The sequence below is a fragment of the Sciurus vulgaris genome (genome assembly GCF_902686455.1).
Source record: "Sciurus vulgaris genome assembly, chromosome: 5".
Classification (NCBI taxonomy): domain Eukaryota; kingdom Metazoa; phylum Chordata; class Mammalia; order Rodentia; family Sciuridae; genus Sciurus; species Sciurus vulgaris.
In genome coordinates this window covers 37,696,088-37,721,629 of record NC_136465.1, presented here as the reverse complement: position 1 = coordinate 37,721,629, position 25,542 = coordinate 37,696,088, and the positions used below count along the sequence as shown (strand labels likewise).

Genomic DNA, 25,542 nt, shown 5'->3' with positions numbered 1-25,542 from the left:
TTAGACAAACCCTGTTTCAAAATAAAAAGGGCTGGGATGTGACTCAGTAGTTAAGCATCCCTGGATTCAATGCCTGGTACAAAAAAAAATATATGTTTCATAAGATGAAATAAAATGAGAAGTAATTAGCCCCAGAATACATCTTTTATTATGATATTCTATAGATTTTTAAAATCACTGGTTTTAGTGTTCTCAGAAAGTTGTGCAACTATCATCATTATGTAATTTCAGAACACTTTTATCCTAAAAAGAAACCTCAGGCCCGTTACTAGTCACTCCCCATTTCCCTTTCCTTTGGAGTGGAATCACTGGAGTTTACAGTAGTTCCATGTTTAATTTTTTGAGCAATTGCCTTGCCATTTTCCACAGTGGCTGTACCATTTTATATTCTACCAGCAATGCACAGGGATCCAATTTTGCTGTATCCTCACCTACAATTGTTTTCTAGGTTTTATTTTTCTTTTTTCTGGTAACATCTACCCCAAAGGCAGTGAAGGGTGTCTCATGGTTTGTGTTTGCATTCCCTAATGACTAATGATGTCAAGCATGTTTTCAGTGTGCTTAGTGGCCAACTGTACATCTTCACTGAAGAAATGACTATTCAGGGGCTGGGGTTGTAGCTCTGTGGTAGAGCACTTGCCTAGCACATGTGAGGCACTGGGTTCGATGCTCAGCACCATATAAAAATAAATAAAATAAAGGAATTTGTGTCCATGTACAACTAAAAATACATTTTTTAAAAAAGTGTCTATTCAGACCCGTTGCCCATTTTAAAATTGGATTATTTTGTCTTTATTGTTAAGTTGTAAGAATTCAGCTTATATGACTGGTAACATATGGAAATTAGGGATTAATATATGCCCCCAACCCCCATTATTCACAGAGTAAATAAATCCCTGTGTTTGAGGACCAGTACAGAGTATATTAGTAAGTTGTATTGTGAAGTTGATATGTTCCTTATTTAAGCAGCTAGCTGTTTGGAAACAATTCTCACTGTCGTGCTGAAATTCAGCTTGAAGACCTGTTTGCTTGGCTCTTACCAGACCTCCTTGCAGCAATTCAAGTTTCCCACTACAGGCTACCTTGCTTGTCCCCTCAAGTTTGTCATCCTTCCCATAAGCCCTGCCCAGCGTTCCGTCTCTCATCACTTCTCTTTCCTGAGGAAGTAGGAGCATTCTCCTCGTGTTAAGATTTCCTTTCCTTGCCTTTCCACCAAGCCTTTTGATCTCCTCTTTTATCTTCTTTCTCTCTTCTGTACTGGGAATTGAACCCAGGGCCTTGCACATGCTAGGCAAACACTCTACCACTGAACTACATCTCCCAGTCCTTTCCTTCCTCATTTAAGTTAACTTTTTATACTACCTAAAGGCTCCAGCAATCCAGAGTAAAGAAAAGAGAAAGGGAAGTGAGGAGGTCTGGCATCTTTCCTCAAAGGGCATTCATTCACAAACATTGAGGGCCCACTAAGTACTAGGTGTTAAGTGAGTAGACCAACCACCCTAAACAAGTAGAATTTATAATAAATGCAGTGGTCTCCCAAATAGCATATGATACTCCAGAGGGGGAGCAAAGAAAATAATAGACTTCCTCTTTACACACATACATGTAAATTAATCTCATTAAAATATTTCCATTACTATATAAAAAGAAGAATACAGGTTTATAATTTATAAATTTCTAGGTAGTTACTGGTGTTATGGTTTAAATTTTTTATTGAGGTATGAGATCAAAAACATTTGGAAAGTGGCCTGCATAACTGATTGTAATTCATCAGCCATTTCAACAAATATTGCTTTGTATTTCATTGTAAGGATGTAAACTCAAATACTGCCCAGACAGCCAGACTCTTAAAATTGTGGGTTATTTTTTTGTTTGTTTGTTTTTGGCTCTTATAGATCCTCCGTTACACAGCACTGCTATATATGCTGATGAAGCAGAACTCTCCAAACACTGTGGATCATCCGTGCCTTCAACTCCTCAAGGAAAAGAAGGAAAGAAAAGGTATGGTAAAATTCCAAGCAGTCGTTTGTTCAGATTTAATGGGATTTCTGAGCAGCTCTTTAAGATAGAAGCTAATAAAACTAAAGTTTTTTCAAGATCTTTTGAAACAACTTGTTTTGCTTTCCCTAAGAGAATAGAGACATAACAACTTAATTTTTCAATAATTGACATTGCTAATAATTATATTGACACCTGATTATCTAGGAAACATACTGCCTTTATTGATTCGAGTTACATTTAGAAACTAGAGGGATGGATATTGGTGTAATGACAAGCACATATCTTTGCCTTTGCTCAAGGGCTTTGTGTTCTTTAGTGCCGTTCTAAGTTTTAGTTGTACAGATTTTGCACATTTCTTAAGTTTATTCCCAAGTAATTTGTCTTTTTTGTTTGTGTTTGACTGAGTACATGGTTATCATACTGAATTATTGCCTAGTTTCTCTTAAAGCTAAGATGCCTATATGATTAAATCATAGCCAAATGGTATCTACAACTTCTGAAATTATAGGGAGGATTGTTCCCTTTTTTGCTTCTTTTTTCCTTCTGGTTGAAATGGGATGTGGTGGCCAAAGCTTGAGCAGCCCTTGAACCATAAGGCAACATACTAAGAAAATGGAACAATGATAGAAGTAACCTGCATCTTGATAATGGGGTGGCTATACCAGCCCTAAATTGCTTCTGAAGTTTGCTGAGAGGGAAAGAAAGTGTCTTGTTGAAGCCGTTTTCTGTTTTTACAGCCTTTCTAACCCTATCTAATAAACTTAATAAAGAGTTTTGCCGTTCTCCTAAAAGCAGTTGAAGAATTTTAAGGAGAGAGTGTCACAATCAAACCTGCATTTAAAAATGGTCACTCTGCCCTATGGAGAACAGATTTAAGAGGCAAGACTGAAATGGAGAGATTAGTTTGGAGTCTGTTTTAATAGTGTGGTGCGGGGACGAAGGTAACTGCCGCAGAGATGGAGAGGAGTTCAAGCCTAGTAGTAAAGCACATCAGCAGGTCTTAGTGCTGTGATGCTCCAGGAGGGTGGAGAAGAGTTCCCGGCACAGGTAGCCCCCAGGTTTCTAGCTTATGTAAACCAATTGCTGCGGGTGCCTTCAGCTATGATGGGGGTTGCTAGGAGATTGAGTTTTGTGGGGAGATCATGGGTTTGACAGGCAGAGGTCAAAGAGACCTTTGTTGAATCTGGAGCTGACAGTAGAAGCCTTAGCTGGAGTTAAACTGAAGTTACTTAGATGGTATGAAACTAACCTTTGAGATGTCCAGGGTCTGGGACTAACCCTTGAGAAAATCCAGCATCAGCAAGACATGATGGTGCATGCCTGTAATCCCAAAGGCTTGGGAGGCTGAGGCAGTAGGATTGCGAGTTCAAAATCAGCCTCAGCAACTTAGCGAGGCCCTAAACAACTTAGTGAGACCCTGTCTCTATATAAAAAATAAAAAAGGGCTGGGGATGTAGTTCAGAGGTTAAGCGCCCCTGGGTTCAATCCCTGGTACCAAAAAGAAAAAGAAAAGCCAGCATTTTCTGTCCTGATAAAGGAAAAGGAGAGAGAGAGAAGTGGCAAGAGAAGAAAGAAGAAAACCAGGAGGGCTTATTCATGAAAATGCTGGTGTGTGTGTGTGTGTGTGTGTGTGTGTGTGTGTGTGTGTGAGAGAGAGAGAGAGAGAGAGAGAGAGAGAGAAAGAAAATGGGAATGAATAAGCAAGTGATAAATGTAGGAAGCAAGATGGGTGAGGGCTAGCATGTCCATTCATTCTTGGTAAGCTTGATTTTGGTGGCTTGCTAAGTTTATCCAAAAGACATCATTTGGGAATATAAGACAGGGTTTATGTAGAACACATAAGGAAGTCAGGGCAGGAGGGAGCACTGCAGGGAGAGATCAGCAGCACTTCTCAGGACTCCTGGAGGCAGCAGCCACCAGGACTTCAGATCCTTCCCAGGGACGATCAGTTGCTGTCCTCCTTGATTTCTTCTTTCCCTCATCTTAGACTTAGGTGGTCCTGCTTTTAGCTCTCTCTTTGCAATCACCCCCAACTTACTCACATGGTTTCAACTACCTATATGCTATTTTATCCTGAGTCCATCTCTCTTGTCCAGCTTTCCTCCTGAGTCCCAAGATGTCCTACTTCTATTTCCCTAGATGCCCATAGGCATTTCAAACTGAGCTCCAGCTTTCTTTCCCTCATCTAGTATCAACAAACTCCTTGGGTATTTTCTAGGTGATCCTGCTGTCCACCCAGATTTTGTATCACATAAAATCCAGCCATCTGGGAATCATTCCCAGCATGTTCTGTGTGATGAATCTTACTGGTTCTGGTCTTCATGCCTCTGCTACTTCCCTGCAGCTGCTGTAGATTGTCATGGACCACTCTCAAATGCTCCCTGCAGTTGTTCCCTACCAGGTCTCCCTGTCTCCTGAATTTCCTTCTCTCCTCTGTTCCACCTAGATCCCAGAGGGACTCTTACCTCTATGCCTACCACATTTAGGGGCCCCCATTGCCCACTTGCATGGCATAGAAGGCCCCTATTCCAGATTGGATCCTTAGGTAAGTAGATACTGAAAAGAAGAGATTTATTAAAACATCTGTGAAAGTTATAGTTGGGTGAATTAGATTGGGCAGAGATGATTCTGGCCAACCTACCAGGGAACCCTGGAGGAAAGATCGTTTGTTAAAGGACTGCTATTCTGGGCAGAAATGACCAGGCCCGAGGACCCTCGCCATGCTCAGTTATGGGCTTGAGACTACCCACAGGTGCTTTAGTGGAGCCCAGTGACTCTGCATCTGAGGGCTGCCAGCTAACTGTAGGGAAATCTGAGCAGCCTACCTTTGTGGCTGTCTCTCAGGCTCTTCTGGTTATATCCTGTAACTTCTTTCCTAGCATTTTCTTCTCTGGAACAACACATTCTTTCTGTTCTCTTTAGTTTCTCAAATATGCCAGGCTGTTTTATGCCACCATGCTTTTACATTTGTATTTCCTTCTGCCTTAAATGCCCATCCCCATACTGCTTTGCCTACAAAAGTATTTTTATGAGTAACTCAAATCCTCTACTCAGGTGTACACATCTTCTCTGTTGGATGCTTGGTAAGTTATCCCTCTGCACTGCCTTTGACTTTCTTACTAGGCAAGGACCCTTTTAAAGGAAGGTGCTATTCTCCTTTTTAAACTAATCTTATGCATCACACTTTGCCTTTTGAGATTGGTATGAAACACTTGTATTGAATTGGATGAAAAGATAAAAACATTCTCATCTCCCATTAGAAGTTAGGTTATTTTTTCCTTCCAAGGACAAAAGAAGCTATTCCCTTTTTTATCAGCTAATGATGGACCTCGTGGATTAGCTTTTAGTACCAACAATTGTCCATCTGCTTGGGCCTGGTACCTTGGAAGAAGGACACAAAGTGCTCATGTAATGGACCACTGTCACTTATCTGCCTAGGATAAGCTGTTTTGGGAAGCTGTGGGCAACAGCTAGGCGGGTGGCAGGCCTGACCATTATGAGTAGATACTTCCTCATTAAATAGCCTGTTTTCATGTTGGATGAGCAACTTATAGAAGATGTGAATAAAAGTCAAATGTGTGCAAGATATTGATGATTTTGTTCTTTGGCACAGCTCGAACAGTTCTGAAAATGAAGCAAGTGAAATTGAATCCATAAAAAATAGTGTGAAAAAGGTATGTAGGAGTATTTTCCCTTTATTAATTTGTAAGTTATATTATTTATACTGGAGGCAAATAGAGAAAACTGCTCTGTAAAATATCTCATTTCCTACTTAGATTGGATGGAAGTAGGGAAAATATTGAGTAGCAACACTTTCCACTGACAGTGTATGTTTTGAAATTACTTTTACAATAAAGTGAAATATTTTTATATCAAGTAGTTTTTACTACAGGTTTCAAATATCTACACTCGTAGTCAGTTTTCATAGCATTCATAATAAACACAATATTTTAGTGTTTAGTTTGGGATTTACAAAGGCCGAGAGAATTCTGGGGAGTATTTATGAGTGATCTTTAATCTAGGTCTGTCCTAGCCAGTGATTATACCGCCATTTACCTGTTATGTGCCGTTCTAAAGTTTAGAAATGAGAAATGTGAATTCTGTGGTTTTCTATTAAAATAAGAATCAAAAGCATTTGTGTCTTCTAAGGCAGTAGTGCTGTTTTCCTCATAGCCAAGAAGACCCAAGCCCATTAGTGAGTCTGAAAGCAGTGAAGACGACGATGTAAGGAGAAAAGTTAAGTCCGCAGAGAGAGTAAGTACACAGCCACATGCCCCTGTTCCAACCGTGGCCTCTTCAGGACATGCAGAGAAGCCAGCTGAGTCAGTCCCTCAAAGGCCAGGATCCCTCAGAGACCAGGCTGCTGTTGAAAAAGAGAGTCATGCAACACAGAGTCAACCGGTATGTGTCTGCCATTTCATTGGAGAGAAAGAAAAAAGTTTATTGAAAAATGGGTGAAAAGTAAAGCATTTTCTTTCTTTGTGTCTTTAAAAAATTTTTTTCATTAAAGATAATGAATTTTATAATTTTTATTAAAAATAATGCTTATTTTAGAAAACCCAGAAGATATGGCAAGGAAGATAAATCCACTTACAGTTCCATAACCCAAAAATAATCATGCTTTCTCATCTGTACATCCAGTCCTTTCATTGCACTTTTCTCTCTCTAAAAGCAATCACAACTTGGATTAAGTTTTCTACAGTGTCATTTTCATGAATGCATAACATTCCATTCATGGTAGTGTCATAGTTCGGTTGACCTCTTATTGATGAACAATCACAATTTAAAAAATTTTTGCTGGTTTGACAAATTTCTTTATAGCTTAATCTGCATGTACCCTCGATCATTTTTTTAGAAAAAAATTGCTCTCACAAGATTTCTGGGTCATATTTGTTCTAAGATTTTTGACATATAATATCTTTTGGTCAAGTTTTTCATATGTCATTTTATTCAGTTGGCTTAATGGTTTGAATAAATAATTCATTCCCGTGTTTGGAAAAGTGTCCCTGCTCCTGTCTTCTACTTTCCAGCTTCCCACTCACTAAACACAAACACAAGTAACCTCATAATTAATTTTTTATATATTCCTTCTCAGTTTCCATCTACATATACAAATATGAATGTATTATTTTATTTCCCTTTTTATACAAAAAGAAGCATATTACACATATTGTTCTGCCTTTTGCTGGGTCTGTCTTGGTGACATCCGTGAGTACTTGACTTTATAGTTGTTGAATGTAGTCTTCTGTAAATATGAGCTGAGGTCAAGTCCATTAATAGTGCAGTTCAGATATTGGGTCTCCTTCCTGTGGTTACTTCTTTGTGCTGTTGTTTTGGTGAAGGAAATGGTAGTCTATTTCTATCAGCTACATAGAGAGGATGTCTATTAACATCACAGCTTGGTGGATTTTCTTTTCTTGAAGTTTTGTGCTATGTTTTTTACCCAGAACTTTTTATTGATATTTTTTAAAGTGAGAACTCATAATTGGGTTCATATTATAGGGTACAATGTGATGTTTTGATATATGTATACAGTGCTGATGATTAAATTGTTAATTAACACATCTGTGACCTTTTTTTGTGATGAAATGTCCAAAATTTACTCACCTAGTTCTCAAAATATACATGACTTAAGTGTCATCACCAGGCTGTGTGATAGAGGCCCAAACTTATTCTTCCTGTTTGTGTAACTGAAACATGTTCCCTTTAGCCAACATCTGCCCCTCCCTGCCCTGCCTCTGGAGGCCACCATTGTATTCTCTATATAGCTGTCTTTTATTACATGCTTATTGAAGGTTGTTTTGTCTTTTTTAAATGAATGGCTTCTATTACCTTCGTGAAATGTTCCCTTTAACTTTTTATAATATTTTTTATCTTGAAAATCTATATAGTCTGATGTTAACATGGGTAGGGGAGCTTTCTTATGTTCCTTTGCATGGTAAATCTTTTTTTTTTTTTTTTTTTTTTTTCCCAATCTGTTTACTTTCAGTTTTTGCCTTTAGAATATATTTTTTGTAGACAGTTTAAAAATATCTGTCTTTTAATTGAATTGCGTATTTTATTTTTAAATTGTTTTACTAGTGCATTAAAATTATACATAATAGAGGAATTCATTATGCCATATTCCTACATACACATAGCGTAATTTGACCAATCTCATTCCACAGTACTTTCCTTCCCTCTTCCTTTCCCCAATCCTTGTGTTATATGATCTCCCTTCTATTATTAGTATTATTTTAATTAGCACATTATAATGATGTTACAGGTGGGATTCATTGTAGTATATTTGCACAAGGACACAGCATAATTTGGTAGATTTTGTTCCCCAGTACTTGCAGTACTGATAGGTTAGGTTTTGATCCTACCATCTGGTATTTATTTTCCATCTGTCTCTTCTGGTTTTTTTTTGTTGTTGTTGTTTTTTGTTTGTTTGTTTTAAGCTCTATTACTCCTCTAAAAATACATCATTTTAATGTAATTTTAAACATGGTTAGGTTCAAGTTGACCCTGTTACTCTTTGTTTTCCATTTACTTCTATTTTTTTGTCTCTGTTACTAATTTTGAATTCTTTGGTAATTTTTGTTCTCTATTGACTTCTTGGCTATGCCACTTTTTTAAAAAATTATTTCTTTCACCTGTAGATGGACACAATACCTCTATTTATTTTTATGTGGTGCTGAGGATTGAACCCAGTGCCTTACACATGCTAGGCAAGTGCTCTATCACTGAGTCACAACCCCAGCCCCAGATATGCCACTCTTAAGGGTTTTATTTTTAGTGTGTTAAAAAAGGAAATTCTTAAATTAACAAGGTTTATTTGGCATAAGTATATTACCACTTTATTCATTCCTCATAATTAATTACTATTCACTATATAAATGTATTACATAACAACATTATATTTCCATTTATCTACCCCCATCTTCTACAGTTTTGCTCATGTTTTAATTCTACTCAAATTATAAATCTAACCTTACAATGTTGTCATTTTTGCTTTTAACTGTTACCTTTTAAGGAAATTATGAGAGGAAAAAATAGTCTTATCTTTACCCACTTGTCTTCCTATTCTTTTTTGGGGGGGGTGGGGGAACCAGGAACTGAACTCAGGGGCACTGGACCACTGAGCCACATTCCCAGCCCTATTTTGTATTTTATTTAGAGACAAGGTCTCACTGAGTTGCTTAGCACCTCACTGTTGCTGAGGCTGGCTTTTAACTTGAGATCTTCCAGCCTCAGACTCCCGAGTCACTGGGATTACTGGCATGTGCCACCATGCCCAGCTGTGTCTTCCTATTCTTTTATCATCATGTAAATTTGTGTTTCTATTTAATACCTTTTTCCTTCAGACTATAGAACATGGTCTAGCACTTCTCTGCTGGTGACAGATTCTCTCAGATTTTATCTAAAACTGTTCTTCTTCCACCCTCTTTTTTTTTTTTTTTTTTTTTTTTTTTTTCCTCAGAGCTGACCTCGTACATGTTCTCCAAGACTGCAACCAGTGAGCTATGTTCTCAGCCTCACCCCTTACTTTAAAGCATATCTTTAATGTGTTCCTTTTCTTTGGCTGTTGTTGAGATTATATCTTTATCCTCAATTTTCAGCATTTTAATGTTGATATAGCTAGTATCATATTGTATTTATCTTACATGGGGCTTAATGAGTTTTTCAGATCTGTAAATCAGGGAAATTTCAGTCACTATTTCTTCAAATATAGTTTCTACCTGGTTCTCACTGTCTTCATTTTAAACTTTTATTATATGTATTTTAGATCACAAGATATTTTTAGTCAGGTCTTCTGAGACTCTGGTCCTTCTAAAATCTCTTTTCTTTCTAATCTGCAAATTGGAAAAAATGTTATTGTTCTGTCTTCAAGTTCACTGACTATTTTTTTGCCATCATAACTTGCAAGTAAGCTCATATGGATTGGGCTGAATGGTGCTCCCCACCAAAAGATATGCCTATGTCTCAATTCCAGATTACTCTATATTTTGTGGGTAGGCCCATATGTCTTCACAAGAATCCTTATAAGAGAGGCAGAGGAAGATTAGGCAGAGAGAGATGGTGATGTGAAGACAGAGGCAGGAATTGAGTGATCTTGCCATAAGCCACAGCCACTAGAAGCTGATGAAGACAAGAAATAGAATTTCACCCAAGCCTCTAGAGAGAGTGTTGTCCTACTGATGCCTGTGTTTTGGCCCATTGGAACTTATTTCAGAATTCTGGCCTTCTTAACTGTCAGAGGATGAATTTCTGTTGTTTTAAGCTACTAAGTTTGTGACAGTTTGTTATAGCAGAGACAGGCAACTGATATACCACCTAATGATTTTTTTTCTTTTTAGTTATATGATTTTGCTTCCAAAATTTACCTTTGGCTCTTTTCTTGTAATTTGTTTCTCTGAGGAGATTCTTAATTGAGTTAAGGCCATCATTTCCTTTACTTCCTTTGACATAATTATGATAGCTACTTTAAAGTCTTTGTTTTCTAACTCCATTATCTGGGTCTCTTCAGATCAGTTTCTATTGCGTGCTTTCTTTTCTGTCTTGACTATGGGTCACGTTTTCCTGTGTGACAATTTTTAATCTAATACTTTTTAGTTATATAATAGACATTGTTATCAATAGGTTGAGACACTGAATTCTATATCATCTTGCGAGTGTTGTTCATTTTTATTTTAGCAGGTTTGGCTAATCATCTTGGAGTTCTGTAGGCTTCATTAGGGTCAATTTGTGAAAAATCCTGAGGTGTTTTCTAAGTATTTCTACTTTTAGACTAACCTCTGTGTATGTTCTCAGTTGCTGCTTAACAAGTTACTGCAGAAGTAGTGGGTTGAAACAACACATTTATTACCTCTCAGTTTCTATAGGTTAGAAGTCCAAACTTCACTTAACTTGATTCTCTGCTCAGGGTCCTATACATCTGAAATCAAGATCTATTCCAGAACTGAAATCTCATCTGAGACTCAGGGTCTTCATCTAAGATTTTTCAAGTTGTTGATAGAATTCAGTTCCTTGCAGTTTAGACTGAGGTCCCTGTTTTCTCTGCAGTTAGAGGGGTAGCTTTCAGCTCCACGGGCTGCCCTCAGGCACTAGTCATGTGACCCCTTTCCAACAAGGCAGCTTGCCTCTTCAAAGCCAGCCAGAGACTCTGCAGGATACTACAGCGGAGTCTTATATGATGCATGTAATCAAGGGAGCAACTCCTCTGTAGCCACACAAGGGCAGGGAATTACACAAGCTACCTTCATATTCTACTTACCATAACCTCCACTCTGTGTTTCACTGGTGGACCTGGTCAGAGGTTGGTTTTAGGCTGTGATAGGGTGGCTCTAGAATAGGTCTTACTCTAGGGCAATGTTTCTCAACCTGTTTTTGTTATTGTCCTCCCTAAGAAGCTTTTTTTAAATAGACATTTTCCCTCCTTATCGCTCTCCCCTACCAACACAATGAACCAGTTTTTGCCCCGTCGGGAGCAGTATGACCTTGTCTGAGAGTGCACACTCAATAGTTTATGGTTCCTACCCACAAGTACGGTTCCTTCTGCCTGAGAGGTTAACCGGTTGTGAGAGCTCTGCATTTTCTACATCTAATTTCCCCCCAACACTGCCTGTCTTCTATTTGTTAGGTTATTAATCCCATGATAACCCCTTTTCTTATAAACTGTATGTGGTCTTACCCTGCATGTGTCAAGTACTTATTTGAGGACTTTCTGGGGACCCCCACACAAACTCCTGATACTCTGAGTAGCTTATTCCAACAGCATCAGCTGCCCCAGACTTTTTCTAAGCCTCCTTGGCTGACCAGGATTATCATGTTCTGCTTGGACTTCAGCTGGGGTACAGATGTCTAGAAATTGTTTGAAAATATAATGTGGCATTCATGGGGTTCACCTTCTGCATTTCCCCCTTTTTAGGGAACCCAGTCTTGTGTTGCCTATAGTGTGATGCCTGAATAGGGTTGCCATTCCTCCACCCATTTTATGGTTGTTCATGGCAAGAGAGTATTGGGGCTTAGGACACCCCAGTCAAATATCACTATGGAGGAGCCAGAATATGCTACCCCAAAGTATATTTCTGTGGCATATTTTGAGCTGATTATTTTGAGAAACTGTGGACACTACTGGAGTGCCTCTAAAAAACTATGCTTTTGTTTAAAAAAAAAAAAAAATTACATCTGTAAAGCAGATCTACATTAGTGAAAGTTGTCGGTATCAAGAAGTAGGCTGCTAGGAGACAACTTACCTGAGAGAGGCTTTTATCTGCATGCAAGATAACTTTCACTCACCCTACATTTCCTTCCCCATAACTTTTGTGACCACCATCCCTTTCTATAACTCCATAAGATTCCATCATCTGACCCTCTCAAGTCTCATGTTCTGTGGGACTTCTGTGCATGAACAATTATGCATGTTAGGTAACTAACATGGGTTTTCTACAGTTAATACATCTTACGTCAATTTCATTGCATCCCAACCAAAGAACCCAGAAGGGTGGAAGGGAACCAATTTCCCTTTTATACGTGAGCAAGAGCTGGTATTTCATTATGGCTGAAGGCAGAAATTTGAGCTGATTCCAAATACTATTTTCTTAAATAAAGTTTAACTTCCTCCATTGGCAACCATTTTTAAAAGTCAACTGAAAGTTTTATTTAATTTTTTTGCAGTGTTTCATATATTAATTTAGATAACATAAAAGTAATTTAGAATTTAGAATTATTTAGCTAAATATTGACAATTTGATAACATGGTCTTAATCCTTATGTTTTAAGAAAAAACTTTTCTTAAATAAAAATCTTTTTTCCCCCTGGTAGAAAACTCAGAAAAAAGGGAAAATATCTCCTGGAAAAAGGAAGAAATCAAGAAGAGAAGCCACAGACTCAGGTACAAAGTAGTGTTTTATACTTTGTCACTCATTCAAGGAATTCATGAAAAAATATATATTTTTAAATTTTTAAAGTAGTATTGAAGTGGTAAAACTGCCATTGCTAAAAATTAAGAATATATGACTTTGGAGTAACATCTTTTTCTAGTGTATTGCCATGAAAAATTTCAACATATAGCAAATTTGAAAGAATTTTAAAGTTTATATTCATAGAGCTACCACCTAGGTTTTACAGTTAACATTTTATTATACTTGCCTATTAATGAATTTTAACTTTTAATGTATTTTAAAATAAATTATAGACATCAGTACAATTCTTCTGAAATGCTTTAGCTTCTACATCAATAGCCAGAATTCAATATTTGTCTTGTTTTTTCTTATAATGCAAAATGTGCCTACAAAATGCTGAGATCTGAGGTATATAGTTGCCAAGTTTTGGGAAATGCAAACGTGTAACTCAAACCACTGTCAAGATATAAACGTTTGGGCTGGGGATATAGCTCAGTTGGTAGAGTGCTTGCCTTGCAACCACGAGGCCCTGGGTTCAATCCCCAGCACTGCCAAAAAAAAAAAAAGATATAAATGTTTGCCATTGTTCTCAAAAGTTTTTCTATGTATCTGTCAGTCCACTCCTCCACATCCCAGAGGCAATTTCTTGGGGATTGTTTTTCCTATCATAGATTAGTTGTGTATATTCTAGAATTTCATGTAGATAGAATCCCATATTATGTACTCTTTTGAGATTCATTCACACTGTTTTGAGTCATTTTTATTGCTGTGTGACTATTCCACAGCTTATCCAGTGTCATTGATAGACAACTGAGTCATTTCCAGGTTTTGGTTATTGTGAATAAATCCATTATAAGCTTTTTTTTTTTTTTGTCCTGGGAATTAGGGTTGCCTTAATCACTGAGCTATATTTCCAGCCCTTTTTATGTTGAGACAGTGTCTTGCTAAGTTACTGAAGCTGGCTGAAGTAGCTGGAGGATAAGAGACAATAAAGAATGGCACCAGGTTTTTTTTGTTTTTGTTTGTTTGTTTTTAATATTAACAGGGTATCAGAAGAATTTTTATTTCTTGGGACAGAGAACATTGATACTTTTGAGAAAAACACCTTATTATACAAAGTATAGGAAAATAATAATAGTATTAATATTCCTTTCTACCTAAAAATAATTTAATTATTGCTCTTTTCAGAGCAGTGGAGACTCACTTTCAAACATTTCACTTAAGCAACAAGTAGAAACTTTTTCTGAAAGGTTTGTGAAACCATTATTCTCTCTTCCCAATAATATGCCACTGTGGACAGACAGTTCATGCAGAACCACACAAAAGGCAATTAACTCATCCAGCAGAGCACTAAACAGAGGTAATTTGTCTGACATGTAGCATTTACTTTTCAATAGTTGCTTATCTATCAGGGGAACATACCAAGTTCATCCTCTGGAAATGGAGTAGGCCAATATGCTGCTATGAGACCTGAGATGCAGGAATACCGTATAATTCAGGGTCTCATTGGGGATATAGATAAAGAGTAGGCAGTAAAATTACATTGTCTACAAGACAAATTTGAACTAGTGAATTAAATTAAAGGTGCAAGCTGGGGAGGTAGCTTACTGGTAGAAAGCTTACCTGGTATGTTGGTGTAAGGCCTTGGGTTTGATCCCTAGAACCATAAAAACTAAAATATATAAAGGTATAATCCACTATGTAGTTATTTTATAAATTTTCATCTGGCACACAAGAATTGATCAGTAGAATCTATAGAAGTAAGTAGTTCACTAGTAAGATCGATGTTGCCCTCACACCGTCATACTACAGTGATGGAACCACATCTATGTTTATAGCAACTCAACTTACAATAGCTAAACTATGGAACCAACCTAGGTGCCCTTCAACAGATGAATGGATAAATAAAATTTGAAATATATATATATGTATAATATATATATATATTTATGGGATGGAATATTACTCAACTCTAAAGAAGAATGAAATTCTGGCATTTGCTGGTAAATGGAAGGAGTTAGAGAATATCATGCTAAGCGAAATAAGCCAAACCCAAAAAACCAAAGGCCAAATGTTTTCTCTGATATGCAGATGCTAATTCACAATAAGGGGGGTGAATAGGGAAGAATAGGTTTACTTTATATTAGGTAGAGGAGAGAAAGGAGGGGAAGGGGTATGGGGGTAGGAATGATAGTAGAATGAATCAGACATTATTACCTCATATACATATATGACTGCATGATCAGTGTGATCCTACAATATCTATAATCAGAAAAAGTGAGGAATTATACTCCATTATGTATCATCTATCAGAATGTATAAATGCATTCCGTCGTGTACAACTAATTGGAAAAAATTTTAAAAAATTTTAAAAAGGCACAAAATTTTTAAAAAGCTGAAAGAAGATACTATATGTGATTAGCAAATTCCTAAAAATGAGTAAAAAGACAATCTAGCAAAAAATGGGCAGATGACATCAATAAATTTTCGTGGAAGAGGGAACAGTAGAACAAACATTTGAAGAATCTATTTCTGTATTTGTCACCATTCTGTTCCTATAACACCACCTTAGGTAATCAACCTCTAAGAGAAAAGGATTATTTTGGGGCACAATTTTGGAGGTTTCAGTTCATGATTGGTTGACCCCATTGCTTTGGACCTGTGGTAAGGTAGTACATCGCAGCAGGAGCACCTGACACAGCAAAACTTCCCACTGTGTGATCAGGAAGCAAAAGAGAGTAAGAGAAAAGGGCCAGGTGCCATAATCCCCTCGAGGGCACACTGCCTGTGACCTAAACACCTCCCACTAGGCCCCACCTCTTAAAGGTTCTATCACCTCCCAATAGTGTCCTTAATACATGGGCCTTTGGGAGATAGTCAACATCTAAACCATAGCAATTACTAATCATAGAAATTTAAGCTCCTGCTACCGTGAATCACCCTTTCACACCTAATAGACTGGCAAATATTTAGTCTCAATTCCATATGTAATGGAAATTATCATCAATGGAAATCCTTAACAACTGCAGGTATAAAGAGATAGAATTTCTTTACAGTCATTTGGGCAACTCTCTGATAAGGTTGAAAATAAAACCAGACAAAACCTAGCAGTCACTTGTGGCTATGTTTATTAACAATTCTTTCACCTGTCCAAGAAGCATGTATTTTAGTGTTCTGACATTATTTTTTATGCTAGTAAAACCTATCACAGTAGAAATTATGGAGAAGTTGTGGTACAGTTTTAACAAGAACAGAATACAAAAATAAAATTTTTTGACCCATCAACATAAATATAAAACCTTCAAAAACATGCAAAACTAAACCATATTTTTAGGATTATGTTCATATATTGTAAAATCAAATAACATAAATATGAAATGCAGAATAGTGTTTGGCAGGGGATAATTCAAGTGGTGGGTACATAGGGTGCTTCTAATTATCTTATTAATGTTCTCTTTATAAAGTTGTACTGTGGGTCTATGGGTATTCCTTTTATTATTCATTTTTACATCACACACAAATGTTGTGTATATAAAATATCTCATAATAAAAAATGAATTCTAATGACAAAATAAGAAATGTTAAATCAGAAGAGTGGACATAGCCAGGTGCAGTGGCACATGCCTGTAATCCCAGTGATTCATGAGGCTAAGGCAGGAGGATTGCAAGTTCAAAGGTAGCCTCAGCAACTTTGCAAGACCCTAATCAATTTAGCAAGACCCTGTCTCAAAACAAAAAGGCAGGGGGAGTGCGGGGCCAGGAATGTGGCTCAGTGGTTAAGCAACCCTGGGTTCAATCCCTGGTATCAAAAAAAAGTGGGGGGGGGGGGGGGACAGGTTGCATATAATGGTTCTTAATTAAACTTTACAAATCTTTCTATTAAACTATTAAGCTTAAGGAAGATTTTTATTTGGACTAATAATAAAATATTTAGATATTATATACTTCAGAAAAGCCGGACTACTTTTGATAGATTATTGGTTTATCCAAAGATCCTAGTAATTTGAGCTTTGCTGAGCAAGGATTTGGGAATTGGCACAGTGGCTGATTTTGGGTGAGGTGCATTGTGATTTGAGCCTAGAAAAATTGTCAGAATACTTTTTATTAATTTCTGCTTCTAGTTTGTAAATTAATAACAATGAAAACAATGGAATGTTTATGGTGTGTTAGTCATTACACTGAGTGTTTAATATTATCCTCACTCTAGTCCTCATAAAAAATCTATAAGAAATAGGTACTGTTGTTTTCCCCATTTTTACAGATGAACAAATTGAGACTTAGGTCAAAATACTCATCTGAGCTTGCACAGCCTTAACTGGGATCAGCCAGTGTTTGAGGTATCTATTAATGCATAACAAAGTACCCCAAACTTTGTGATTTAAAACAACAGAAAACTACAGGGTACAGTCCAAATATGGCCCTTGCCTATTGTTGAGACTAGTTTTATCTGGACATAGCCAGATTCATTCATTTAAACACATTCACACTACAAGTAACAGTAAGGTTGAGTAGTTGGCTCACAAAGTCAACAATAGTTACTATTTGGCACTTACACAGAAGTTTGCCCAGATTCATGACCACCACCATTTCATCTCCTCACAGTTGTACTTTGGGCAGTTCTAATTTGCTACATTTAGTTGGTGGCTGGGCCAGGTAGAAGGTCTGAGTAGACAACATTTATGTTAGTCTATGGAGTTAGTTACCGCATGTGATTTTTCTCTTTTCATGTGGCTAGCTTGGGCTCTCCTGTTGTTTGGTAGTCAGAATTCCATGTGATGGTTGATTTCCAAAAGAGAGCATATAAGGAGAAAAGTAGAAGCTGCAGATCTCTCTCTTTAAGACCTGGCCTTGGAAGTGGTACCGTATCACTCCATCACATGCTATTGATCAAGCCAGTCATCAAGGAAGGGAAATGGGGAAGAGTGGCAAAGAATTTGTGACTGTCATTAATCCACAGTCAAGCATTGAACTCAGGTCAGTATGAATCCGTGTGCCACCAGTTTTGCAGTCTTAAATAAGGAAGTAATTGTGGAAAAAGAATGAACCATCCCATCACTGGTTTCCATTGATTTGTTAACATTATACAGAAAATTTGGGTATTCATTAAGATTAACTGATATTAATACCTTACAAATGCATAGTAATTTATAGTTTTTGTAAATGCACTCAGGTATTTTCTTACTTGAGTCAATACCACAACAGAAGCCAGAATTTATTTTTGTGGTATTGAAGTTGAACTCTACCACTCAACTACATCCTCAGCCCTTTATGTGTTCATTTTAAGACGGATTCTCACTAAATTGTCAAGGCGGTCCTTGAACTTGTTATCTTTCTGCCTCAACCTCTGGAGTCACTGGCATTATAGGCGTGTGCCACCACAACTGGTTGGCAGAACAGAGTTCATTTTCAGTTTCATTATTGAGGAAACTGGGTGGTTAAATATTTGCTAAGATCTCAAGACTAGTAAGAAAAAAGCTCAAATGAGATCCTAGGTTTTCAAATTCTTAGTCCAGCATACTACTATGTTACAACTTTTTAAATTAATGTGCTGAGTAATCTTGATATATTCCACATGTGGCCTATCAGATAATCAAAATTTAGAAAATACAACTAACAGGTTCATCACCAGTTGTGTTAGATAATAGATTAAAAGGCAGCAATGCTTTTGGTTACTTGTGCAAAAGTGGGAGAACCAAGTAGATGGCAGTAAGTGAGAGTTTATGTGTTTGTGGAACTGTGCCTGGGGTGGGAAGAAGTAAGAGGGCTCTTCCCAGATTCTTCAGTGATAGGTCTCTCTAGCAATTTGCTGGGACGGTTTTTATTTTCCGAACCTTTATCCTAAAACTGAATTATGAATAATCAGCGTATTAAATTGACTTATCTTAACATTCCAGATATTTCTGGAAGTATGCATATTTGGTGTCTAGAAGGGAGAAAGACCAGTGACATCATGGAGTTGGATATTGTTTTGTCTACATTTGAGAAAACCCTTGTGGAATATAGGTAAGTCTTTTGATGTTTTGATGCATGACCTGACGAGTTTCCCCTGAAGCACCCTTTTGCTCATCTCACCATTTTTTGATATGTAGTGTTTTCACTACCATTGCACTGTAGATATTTTTACATTTCCATTACACGTTTATTTATTAGGCTAATTTCAAACTATTGAAACATCTAGGTCTAAAATATGTTTCCTGTAGACTCTCTGATCTAATGCGTTTTTCATTGTGAAATAGTGCGTTCCTCCTGTGTTGTCCTTTCAGCCTTTGAGCTTGTTTCCCTCTGGAGCTGTTGGCTTCTTGGTCAGACTGTGTAGAAGGCTACACTCCAGTGCCTGTCAGCTCCCATGGTGAAATACTTGGAGTACATGAGCCCCTAGGCTTGGAGGCTTCAGTCATCATGCAGAATAGCCTGTCAGGTCAGCACTTCACCCTGTGTGCTCCAGAGAGAAACAGCATCAAGAGTTAATATTCCTTCAGTTGTCATTCTCCAACCTGGTGGTTTGGTGGGGGACAGTGAAGAAACTGCTACACAAAGTCATCCTCTACCTGCTTTTCTCTGGACTTTACACAGACCTAGTTTTAGTCTTGTTTTTCATTGTTGTAGTTGTTGTTTCTTCCTTTTCTTTCCTTAAGTCCTTGAGGTTAAAAAATAAATAAAACAACAAAAAATATATTATCAAAAATGCAGGCTGGCAGAGTGAGTCTGAGATGTGGTCCAGATGGCCACACCTGAGGACATCACTGGCTCCCTGAGAAGTGTCTGAAAGGACAGCAGAGAGTTCAGAGGACAGGAACCCCCACAGGGGCGTGAAGTCAGAGGAAGAATAAAGAACTGGCAGCTCAGGAGACAAGGAGGCTTGAAGCAGAAGGGCAGAGGCTACAACACGGAGTGCTGGGGAGCACACGGGGATGGAGGGAAAGCAGGAAATAACAAGAACAGAGGAACTTCTCTGAGCCCCTCTGCATTTAAACCAGGGATAGTCCTCAGTTCTGCACCAAGACTAAGTCTAATGCATCTCACACTGTGCTGGGAGATTTGCCCACTGTTTTAGTCAGCTTTTTCACCACTGTGACCAAGAGACCCAATAAGAACAAGATACGGCATAGAGGGGCTCATGGTTTAAGAGGTCTCAATCCACAGATGGCAGATTCTACTACTGTGGGCCTGAGGTGAGGCAGAATATAATGGCGGAAGAGTGTGGTGGAGGAAAGCAGCTCAGGACATAGTAACAAGGAAAGAGGACTCTGCTCACCAAGGACAAAATGAACACCTCCCCAGAGACCTACCTCCTCCAGCCACACCATACCTGCCTGAAGTTACCACCCAGTTAATCCATTCAAGTGAATTAGTGCACTGATTAGGTTAAGGATCTCATAACCCAGTCGTTTCATCTCTAAACTTTCTCACACATCACCTTTTGGGGGACATCTTATATCTAAATTGTGACACCTACCGTGCTTTGAGAAACAAGGTTGCCATTCAGCGCAAGGGATGTCAAGAAAATGTCTAGGGAGGCTGGACTTCTACCAGAGGGAATTCCCCATTAGCCACAGCATGGGACCCCAATGCCAACGTCATAATCTTAGATATAGCAGAGCTTATTAACAGAATATTAAAAGGTGTCTGTGGACAAGAACCAGGTGAAACTTGGCAGACTACTCTGCAGCTCCAGCATGGAACCAATTGGAGAAATTCTCACTTGTGCTAAAGAGATGATGGTGGGCCCCAGAGGCATCCATGTTCCACTGTCCTTTGCCTTGTCCCCTTGCTTTCAGATCTCTGCTGGAACCCCCCTCTGCAAACTTTTGGTTCATGATGCTATTCATTCCTCTGCCCATCTTTCCATCACCAGTGAAATATTTGGAATACTTTTCTGCATTATAATTATTCCGATAGTTGTAGATGATAGTATTTTCATATTGTGGTAAAAACACATAACCATTTTTTTGTACACCACAAACATCAGCCATTTTTAAGTATATAGTAGTGTTACCTATACACACCTTGTTATATAACACATCTCTAGAACTTAGTTTGCAAAACTGAAATTTTGCACTCTTTAGTCATCATCTCTCTCTCTCTTCCCCAGCAATGACACTGCACTTTCTTTGTTAATTTGACTACTCGTGTAAGTGAAGTCATGCAGTGTTTTTGTTTTTTTGTGATTGGCTTATTTTAATGTTCTTGAGGTTCTTCTGTGGTGGAGCATGTGTCAGAATATACTTCCTTTTAAAAAATTTTTTAAAACTTTTTTTGGTTGTTGATGGATCTTTATTTTATTCATTTATTTATATGCAGTGCTGAGGTTTGAACCCAGTGCTTCACACATGCTAGGCAAGCGCTCTACCACTAAGCCACAACCCCAGCCCCATATACTTACTTTTTAAGAGTGAGTAATAGTTCATGGTATCTATACCAGTTTCTTTATCCATTCATTTATCAGTGCGCACAGTTCTCACCTTTTGACTATTGTGAAGAATACCAAGAACCTTGGTATACAAATCGTGTCCCTGCTTTCAGTTCTGGTGTGTATGTACCCAGAAGTGGAATTGCCCAACCGTATGGTAATTCTGTGTTTCGAGGAACTACCATACTGTTTTCCACAGAACTACACCATTTTACATTTCCATCATCAATGCACAAGAATTCCAATTTCTCCACGTTCTTGCTAACACTTACCTATTTCGTACACATATAATTGCCATCCTAATTGTGGTTTCCATTTGGATTTCCCTCATTAGTGTGGGTAAACATCTTCCCTTGTGTATGGTGACCATTTACATATCTTCTTTGGAGAAATGTCTGTCAATTGGGTGTGTGGGGGGGGTTGAAATTATGGGAATTTTTAATTGTGTTCTGGATATTTTTATCAGATACATGGTTTGTAAATATTTCATCCTGTGGGTTGCCTTTTTTCATTACCTTGTTTCCTTTGCTATGCAGAAGTTTTCAAGTTTGATGTAGACTCATTTGTCTTTTCTTGCTTTTGTTCCTTATGTTTTTGATGTCATGTGCTAGAAATTATTGCCAAGCTGAGAGTCATGAAGCTTTTCCCCTACTTCTAGGAGTATTATAAATTTCAGGTTCTTACATTTAGTTCCTAAATACACTTAGGTTAATTTTTGTATATGGTATAAGGTAAGGGTCCAACTTTGTTCTTTTGCATGTGGATCCACTTTTCCCAGCACCATTGTTGAAGAAATTATCATTGCCCATTGTGGAATCTTGGCACCCTTGTCAAAGATCATAAACCCTCAATACACATGAGGGTTTATTTCTGGATTTTTCTACTCTGCTCTCTTGGTCTATATGTCTGTTGTTCTGCCACTACCATCCTGTTTTTATTACTGTAAATTTGTAGTATGTTTTGAAATCAGCCCCCAACTGTTTTTCTTAAGATTGTTTTGGCTACTTTTGGGGTTCTTTGAATTTTTGGATATTCTATTTTTGCAAAAAATGCTGTTGGTATTATGGTAGGGATTATGTTGAATATATGGATTGTTTTAGATAGTATGGACATTTTAGCAATATTTTATCTTTCAATTCATGAACATGGAACATTCCATTAATTTATGTCTTCTGTAAATTCTCTACATTTTCAACATCTGTTTTCTAGGTTTTTGTTGATGTGTTTTTGTAATAGTCAACCTAGGGGACATAAAGTGATACTGCAGTTTTGAATTGTATTTCCCTTGTGGTTAGTATTGTGGAGCATCTTCTCATGTATTTGATGACCACTTGTCATCTTCTTCGGAGAAGATGGGCAACATAAGCAGAGACAGAAATTCTAATAAAAAAGAAATGCTTAGATTAAAAACAATGTACAGGTTTTATATTTCAGCAGTTTTAAATTTTGGAATATTTGCGTATGCTTTATGATCGACCATAATCTGAAAACCTGACATCTGAAATGCTCTGAAATCCAGAACTGACATCTAGCATCATATCTGCACTTAATGTCAGATACTAGAGCATTTCAGATTTTGGATCAGAATGCTTAACCTGCAATGGGAATCTATAAACTGCTTCATCCAAAAACAGCAGAATTCATATGCTTGCCAAGCACACATGAAACATTCACCAAGAGAGACCACGTTCTATAAAACATACCTTACCCGATGTAAAATAGAAATCATAATCTGCTTACAGACCACAAATTAGAAATCAACACCAGAAAGATGGCTGAAAAATCTCAAGGTGTTGGGAGATAATACAACACACTTCTAAAGAACAAACATACTGGTCAAAGAAGAAATCATAAGAGAAATTTTAAAATATCATGAACTAAGTTAAAATGAAGACACAACTAATCAAAGTTTGTGGGTTGCAACAAATCAGTGCCTCAATCATCTAACATTTCATTCTTGGAAACTAGGAAAAGAAGCAAATTAAACCCAAAGTAAACATTTAGAAGAAAAGAATAAAAATTAGAAAGCAGTGGAGTTTAAAACAGTAAATAGAGAAAATCAACATCAAAAACCAGTTCTTTGAGAAAATCAGTGAAAAATCAACAAGCCTCTAACCAGGGTAAGAGAAAAACGAGAGAACAAAAATTACTGTTATTAGAAATGAAAGATGGCACATCACTATAGTTAGTAAACTGCATGAATAGTAAATGGATAATAAAGGAATACTATGAACAACTATATGGCTAAAAATTTGATAACCTAGATGAAATGGTCTAATTCTTTGAAAAACACAATCTGCCAGTACTCACAAAAAATAGATGATGTGAATAGGTCTGTATTTTAAAAAACGGAATCAATAGCAATTCCTCCAAACAGATATCACTAAACCCAAATGGACTCACTGGTGAATTTTACCACATTTTTAAGGAAGAAATCAGACAATTCTCTGCAATGTTTCAGAAGAATACTTCCTAACTCATTCTGTGTGGCCATCATCAAACACATTATAAAAAAACAATAGACCATTATCTCTCATGAAAATAGATGTAAATATCTACAACAAAATGTTAGTAAACTGAATTCAACAATGTGTGAAAAAGAATTAAACACCATCACCAAGTGGGTATACAAGGCTGATTCAACTTTAGAAGATCATATTAATAGGCTGAAGAAGGAAAAATTAACAGGATCCTATGAATAGATTTAGGAAAAGCATTTGATAAAACCCAATAACCATTCACGACAAATTCTCAGTAAAATTAGGAATAGAAGGTAACTACTTTAACTTGATTCAGAATATCTACAAAAGAAAAAAAAAGAAACATGGTTAACGTCACACTGAATGATAAGAAACTAGAAATTTTCCTACCAAGATCAGGAACTAGGAAAGGACAGCCCTTCTCACCATTCTTTTTCAACCCCAAACTGGAAATCCTAGATAATGTAGTAAGACAAGAAAAGAAAAGAAAAAGTATACAGATTGGGAAAGAAGTAAAACTGACTTTGTTCTCAGATGACATGATCATCTGTGTAGAAAATCTGAGAGAACAGACCAAAAAACTCCTTTGGAACTAGTAATTGGTTACTTCAGGGTTGCAGGATACATGGTTAGTAGTCAACAATCAATTGCTTTCCTATGTACCAGCAAAAACAAGTGGAATTTGAAAGTGAAAGGCCATTTACATTAGCAATCCCCAAATAAAACACTTAGGCATAAACTAACAAAATATGTACAAACGAGTGGGAAGAAAACTACAAAACTCTGATGAAGGAAATCAAGGAAGAACTGCGTAAGTGGAGAGATATTTCATGTTATGGATAGAAAAGTTCAATATTGTTAAGATGTCAAATTGACCTGTACATTGAATGGAATCTTAATAAAAATCTCAAAGTTATTTTGTGGATATCAACAAACTGATTCTGAAGTTTATAATGGAGAAGCAGAAGACAGAGTAGCCAAATCAATATAGAAGAACGAAGTTGGAGGACTGATACTACCTGACAACAAGTTTATCGTAAAGCTATAGACAAGACAGTGTGGCATTGGTAAAAGAATAGATAAATAGATCAGTGGAACTGAATACAGAGCCCAAAACAGAAATATAGGTGACTGACTTTCAAACAGGAGCAAATGCAATAAAATGGATTCAAAAGTCTTCAACAAATTGTGCTGAAACCATGGGCTATCCACATAAAAAAAAAAAAAAGAAAGAAAGAAAGAAAAATAATCTAGACAAACCTTATGTCCTTAACAAAATTAACTCAAAATGAATCATAAATCTAAATGTAAAATGCAAAACCATAAAACTAGAAGATAACAGGAGGAAAAACAACAGTGACCTTGGATTTGACAATGATTTGATAATACCAAAAGCACAATCCATGAAAGAAAGAATTGATAAGCAGAATCTCAGTAACATTAATTTTTTTCTTCTCCATGCAAGACAATTCCAAGAATGAAAAGCAACAGAACAGAAGATATTTGTGAAAGATGTCTGATAAGGACTATTTTCCAAAATATACTAAGAACTTCTTAAAACCCAACAATAAGAAGACAACTAATTAAGGGGCCAGGGACCTAGCCGAGTGTCTGCTGCTGCTGCACAGTCACAGTGAATCTGCTTTCCAGCCAAGAGTGTACCCAACTGGGGAACAAGGGCCTGGCCACCAGATCTCTTCTCCGTGGTGGTAGGGGCTCAAAACACTTTCTTTGGGTTAGCTCTGTAGTCTCTGAAGCACTGGCA

At 37.2% G+C, this 25,542-nt stretch overlaps 2 protein-coding genes across 2 annotated transcripts in view; one reads left to right on the top strand and one right to left on the bottom strand.

Annotated features, from left to right (window-relative positions):
* Positions 1 to 25,542, top strand: part of CENPU (centromere protein U) — a 36,569-nt gene that overhangs the window by 5,628 nt on the left and 5,399 nt on the right. The window contains exons 4-8 of the mRNA XM_079141932.1: positions 1,896 to 2,001; positions 5,615 to 5,675; positions 6,175 to 6,402; positions 12,808 to 12,877; positions 18,782 to 18,890. Of these exons, the coding sequence (XP_078998058.1) occupies positions 1,896 to 2,001; positions 5,615 to 5,675; positions 6,175 to 6,402; positions 12,808 to 12,877; positions 18,782 to 18,890 (574 nt within the window). The remainder of the gene's footprint in view (positions 1 to 1,895; positions 2,002 to 5,614; positions 5,676 to 6,174; positions 6,403 to 12,807; positions 12,878 to 18,781; positions 18,891 to 25,542) is intronic.
* The window catches only part of PRIMPOL (primase and DNA directed polymerase), a 47,635-nt gene continuing 41,023 nt past the window's right edge, over positions 18,931 to 25,542 (bottom strand). Inside the window, exon 16 of the mRNA XM_079141925.1 lies at positions 18,931 to 19,524. Within this exon, the coding sequence (XP_078998051.1) occupies positions 19,469 to 19,524 (56 nt within the window). The 3' untranslated portion in view covers positions 18,931 to 19,468. The remainder of the gene's footprint in view (positions 19,525 to 25,542) is intronic.